We start from the raw sequence: 5,594 nt of genomic DNA on the forward strand, positions 1-5,594 counted from the left end.
TGTCGCCCAGGCTGGAGTGCAGTGGCGCGATCTCGGCTCACTGCAAGCTCCGCCTCCCGGGTTCACGCCATTCTCCTGCCTCAGCCTCCCGAGTAGCTGGGACTACAGGCGCCCACAACCGCGCCCGGCTAATTTTTTTTGTATTTTTAGTAGAGACGGGGTTTCACCGTGGTCTCGATCTCCTGACCTTGTGATCCGCCCGCCTCGGCCTCCCAAAGTGCTGGGATTACAGGCGTGAGCCACCGCGCCCGGCCGAATTTTTTATTTTTAGTAGAGACGGGGTTTCTCCATGTTGCCCAGGCATCTCGAAATTCTGGACTCAAGTGATTGGCCCACCTCAGCCTCCCAAAGTGCTGGGGTTACAGGTATGAGCCACTGTGCCCAGCCAGAAACTGCTTTTTGTTTTGTTTTTTAGACAAAGTCTCACTCTGTCGCCCAGGCTGGAGTGAAGTGGCGCAATCTTGGCTCACTGCAAGCTCCGCCTCCCAGGTTCATGCCATTCTCCTGCCTCAGACTCCCAAGTAGCTGGGACTACAGGCGCCCGCCACCATGCCCGGCTTACTTTTTGTATTTTTTAGTAGAAACGGGGTTTCACCGTGTTTGGATGGTCTCGATCTCCCGACCTCGTGATCCACCCACCTCGGCCTCCCATAGTGCTGGGATTACAGACATGAAATTGCCCAGCCCAGAAATTGCTTTTTAACCACCTGCTGCTGGGTACTGCCACTTGGATGCCCAGGTCCACGTTAATAATTACAGAATGGTGGTTAACACAGCATCTTCATCACCTGAGCTCTGTCCCCTGTTAAGAGCCTTCCCACTTCCTCCCTTTTTTGCCTCCCAGCCAGAATGATCTGTGCCTTTCACAAAGACCATCTCTGTGCATCCATGCCTCCTCCTCAGCACCACTGCGAGAAACTGCCTCAGCCACTGTCATCCACCAAGGCTCCAAAGTAACCCTCTGTGAAGCTTTGCCAACCACCTCCTTTGGGTCCTGCTAACCTACCCTCTGTTTCATGACACTTAAGACACTGGGAGCTAAGAGGTCATTGGTATGTCTGTCTCTCCCATGGACTAAGCTGTCAGAGAACAGAGACTGTCTCATTCCTGGCTACCAACACCTGCCAGACAGCAGGAACTCAATAAAAATGGGGTGAACTGATCTGCTGGCTTGACTGGTCAGTGTTTGCCTGAGCAAGAAGATGTCATTTGACTCACCCCAGCGCCCCACTGCCTCTCAGGCACTAACCTTGTTCTTACGTCCATCAATCTCAAAGAAGGAGATGGTGCCCTTGCGGTAAATCTCATTGCCTGGAGGATGTCGTAGGTCGCACTTGGTCTGGAGAAGAGAGGACAGTCAGGAACAAGGGCAACTTGGAGGGTGCTGGGAAGGCAGCCTCCCTGGACCCCTCATACCAAGTGACGCTGAAGACACTTGAGGCTACGGCCGTACTTGAGGCAGAACTCGCACAGGTAGAGAACAGGCAATGTGGTGAGCTCCTGTGGGTACGGGGAGAAGTACCACGGCTTGAGGCGGTGCCGGCCCAGCTCAATGCACTCGATGTTCTTCATCCGGGTGACGATGTCGTCGTGGCTTCGGTCAGACACCAGGCTGCCAGTCATGCGTGGTGCTGATGGTATTCCATCTGAGCTGTCCTGGGAGTCCTGCCCAGGGCCAGTGGAAAATACCAGGTTAGAAGAGATAGCTCAGCAGGACACCACAGCTCACAGCCCTTTGACAGGTTTCCTGCAAGCCTAACAGCAACCCTATGGGGGAGGTACCATGATCCCCAATTTCTGGATAAAAAACCTGAAACCCTAAGGGATTGATGATGTGGAAAAGATCACTGAATGACCCTTGTTTTTGAGATGGAGTCTCACTCCGTCGCCCAGGCTGGAGTGCAGTGGCATGATCTTGGCTCACTGCAACCTCTACCTCCGGGGTTCAAGCAATTCTTCTGCCTCAGCTTTCTGAGTAGCTGGGATTATAGGCGCCTGCCACTACGCCTGGCTAATTGTTGTATTTTTATTAGAGACAAGGTTTCACCATGTTCGTCAGGCTGGTCTCGAACTCCTGACCTCAGGTGATCTGCCCGCCTTGGTTGGCCTCCCAAAGTGCTGGGATTACAGGTATGAGCCATGGCACCCAGCCCCAATGACTCATTTGAACCATGTTCTGCCTGGCTCCTAATCCTACCAACACTAGCCCCGCCTACCACCCCTTCTTTATTTTTAAACTCATCACTAACTCTCCACCCTGCTTGCATCCCTTCCTTTTCACCCAGCTCCTTCTGTTGCTCCCCAGACCCACCTCATCAGTGCCCAAACAATTCGATTTTCGCTTCCGTCCTGGCTGGGCTGCCACTGCCCTACGGGCTGCTCCATTCTGCAGATATAGTAGTAAAAGAAGGGATGGCTGTGAGATGAGCCTGAAAAAGGCCACCAGAGAGTAGAAGAGAGAAAGGGAACAAGAAATGGTTTGGGAAACTCACCTGGGGAAAAACCGAGGCCGGGGCTGTCTCGCTGGGCACTGGAGTTGCTGGTGAAACCACCTCCACCTTCCGTTTCTGCAGAGAGAAACCAACAAAGGTGGGTCAGAAGGTAGAGAAGGTGGGACCTGAGAAGAAAGCAAGGTCCCTGGAATTGCTGAGGGTACCGTTGAGCGGTGGTTGGGCTGCAGGCAGGAGCTGGAGGAGAGCGGCTGGTCAGGCTCGCCACCGGGAATGGCCTCCCGCTCCTTGGGCAGGTTGAAGCGGAGTGTGATCTGGACCGGGATTGGCAAGGTCTTCCCGCTTGCCTGGGCCGAGGCCGGCTGTAGAGATAGGTCCAGGGTCTTCCTCTGGGGCGGGGATGGCAGTGGAATGGGGAAGGGGAACAGGGGTCCCTCAGCTCAAAATTATCAAACCCCACCCTCGCCTTCTGAAGGACACAGGACTAGCTACTGGACTGTGGGAGCTACATGTGCAATTCGGCCCCCATCCTTTGCAAGATGAAGTCAGGGTGAGAGGGAGCCGCCTACTGCCCATCCAGGAGCCCCTAATGCCAACAGATAAGAGAAACACGAGGCAGGAGAGAAGAGGTGAAGTGGGGGACCTACTCACCACCTCTCTCTCTGGAGAGCCGGGACGGGACCCAGGAAGTCCGTTCTTGGTGGGGGTCTTGGCCTCTTTCTTCGGGAACTGGATCTTCTTTAGGTCCAGCCGCTCGTGCGTCACCCATTCATCCAGACGTTTGTTGACTGCAGCAGTGGGGATGGCTCAGGACAGAATGCCAAAGACTGTTCCCCAACCCTACCCTGATGCCCCACCTCAGGCCCAGAACTCACAGTCAATGTAATGGACGTAGAAAAGCTTCCGGCCACTGATGTCCTTCACGCTCAGGATCTCGGCCAGGGCTAAGGGAATAGCATAGGCAGGGGCCTTAGACGGGCCGGGCCAGGCTATGAGACTCCACCCTTCCACGACCTGAACTCCACCCCAAGGCTGGATCCCTAAGCTCCAGCACTTAGAAGGTCTCTCCTAAGCCTCCTTCAGTCACTACTGCCACCCCTTTCCAGGCCCCGCCCTGTACCTCTCGGAGCAGCTAAGAGCCACGCCCCTTCATGGGAGTATCTGCGCCCCGCCCGCCCCATAATTCCAGAGGCCCCTCCCCATCCCGGGGGTTCAGTTGACTCCCTCCCGCCCCTCGCCCTCAGGTTCCTTAGCCCCGCCCCCCAACGTCACTCACGCCACTCATCTTCGTTGTCCTGGTTCCGCCGCAGCACGGGTAGGCGGCAGCCCTCGATTATCTCCCCCTGGGGAGACAGCGCGGCGCCAGGGTCGGCTACTGGGGGGCCTCGGGCTCTACCCACCTCCCCTGGCTCCCTCCGCCCCGCCCCGGGCACCGGACTCACCACCTCCGCCATCTTCCCTCCCTCCACTGCCACTTCCGGCCCCTGTGGGAGACGTCACTTCCGGGACCGAGCCCGCTGTAGGCCCGGGCCTCACGAAGCCCCTGTAGAGGGGGACTTTTGAGAGACACCGCGACCCAGTTGCAAGAGGCAAGACTGCCCCTGTGACTCCTGGGAAAACGGAGTGTTACAAGCCTCAGGCCGAGCCCTAGGTGGAAACCCCACAACGTGCACAGCGATTGGAGAACTACTGAGTCTGTCACGTGACGCCCACCGGGTGCGACGCTGTTCACGTGGATGCGGAGCGGGTCACGGGGCAATACCGTTTGGGCTTTGACGGAGGGCAGTCCTCGGGCGTCTCCTTGTGGCGGCGGGAGGTGTTGTCGGGAGTGAACTGCGCGCGAGAGGCTGGAGAAAGGAAGTGGGCTTAGAGGGGCTCGAACGCTCCCCCAGGTCTGTGGACTTCATTCCGTAGGCAGGAGGACTCAGGGAAGATTTCTAGCTTTATTTCGTGTATTAGGCTTCTTTTATTTTTGAGACGGAGTCTCGCTCTGTCGCCAGGCTGGAGTGCAGTGGCGCCATCTCGGCTCCCTGCAACCTCCGCCTCCCGGGTTCAAGCGATTCTCCTGTCTCAGCCTCCGGAGTACCCAGCTAATATTTGTATTTTCAATAGAGGCGGAGTTTCACCATGTTGGCCAGGATGGTCTGGATCTCTTGACCTCGTGATCCGCCCGCCTCGGCCTCCCAAAGTGCTGGGATTACAGGCGTGAGCCAGGGCGCCCAGCCATATTAGGCTTTTTTTTTGAAACAAGGTCTGTGTCGCCCAGGCTGGAGTGCAGCGGGGGAGGCATAATCTCCGCTCACTGCAGCCTCCGCCTCCCTGGATCAAGTGATCCACCTCAGGCTCCTGAGTAGCTGGGACTACAGGCGCGCACTACCAAGGCTGGCTAATTTTAAAAAATTTTTGCGTAAACAGGATTTGGAGACTGGACATGGTGGCTCACACCTGAAATCCCAGCTACCTCCAGCCTAATCATGAGAAAAAGATCAGACAAATACCAATTGAGAAACATTCTACAAAATACCCCATGAATACTCCTCAGAACTGTGAAGATGTCACCGGTGGAGGGTGTCCAGATTCTTGGCATCTTAAAGAATTGGACAAAACGGCTGGGCGCGGTGGCTCACGCCTGTAATCCCAGCACTTTGGGAGGCCGAGGCGGGCGGATCACGAAGTCAGGAGATCGAGATCATCCTGGCCAACACGGTGAAACCCCGTCTCTACAAAAAAAAAAAAAAAAAAAAAAGATACAAAAAATTAGCCGGGCGTTTTGGCGGGCATCTGTGGTCCCAGCTACTCGGGAGGCTGAGGCAGGAGAATGGCCTGAACGCGGGAGGCGGAGTGTGCAGTGAGCCGAGATCATGCCACTACACTCTAGCCTGGCTGACAGAGCGAGACTCTGTCTCAAAAAAAAAAAAACAAAAAGAAGAAAAAAAGAATTGGTCAAAACGCACAAAGCAAGGAAGGAATGAACGATTTATTGAAAATGAAAGTACACTCCAGTGTGGGGGCCGGCTGAGCATAGGGGCCAGTTACAGGATTTGTTGGAGTTTAAATACTCTTGGTTACTTGGGATACGCCCTGTGTAAATGAAGAGGATGAAGTAAAGTTACAAAGTCATTTAGGGTGTACGCCCTAAGGAGA

At 55.4% G+C, this 5,594-nt stretch overlaps 1 protein-coding gene across 4 annotated transcripts in view; it reads right to left on the reverse strand.

The window, feature by feature from the left end:
• The window catches only part of KAT5 (lysine acetyltransferase 5), an 8,938-nt gene extending 4,762 nt beyond the window's left edge, over positions 1-4,176 (reverse strand). The window contains exons 1-9 of one of the 4 annotated variants that reach the window (XM_025355935.1): positions 3,893-4,176; positions 3,727-3,793; positions 3,326-3,394; positions 3,102-3,238; positions 2,657-2,812; positions 2,493-2,567; positions 2,312-2,386; positions 1,417-1,665; positions 1,250-1,339 (exon numbers count right to left, since the gene is read on the reverse strand). In XM_025355935.1, the coding sequence (XP_025211720.1) occupies positions 1,250-1,339; positions 1,417-1,665; positions 2,312-2,386; positions 2,493-2,567; positions 2,657-2,812; positions 3,102-3,238; positions 3,326-3,394; positions 3,727-3,793; positions 3,893-3,904 (930 nt within the window). In that variant the 5' untranslated portion in view covers positions 3,905-4,176. Of the gene's footprint in view, positions 1-1,249; positions 1,340-1,416; positions 1,666-2,311; positions 2,387-2,492; positions 2,568-2,656; positions 2,813-3,101; positions 3,239-3,325; positions 3,395-3,726 lie in introns of all 4 variants that reach the window. The other 3 variants (XM_025355937.1, XM_025355934.1, XM_025355936.1) reach the window with 3 other exon arrangements.
• Positions 4,177-5,594: the final 1,418 nt, after the last annotated feature.

Source organism: Theropithecus gelada, chromosome 14 (genome assembly GCF_003255815.1).
Source record: "Theropithecus gelada isolate Dixy chromosome 14, Tgel_1.0, whole genome shotgun sequence".
NCBI lineage: Eukaryota > Metazoa > Chordata > Mammalia > Primates > Cercopithecidae > Theropithecus > Theropithecus gelada.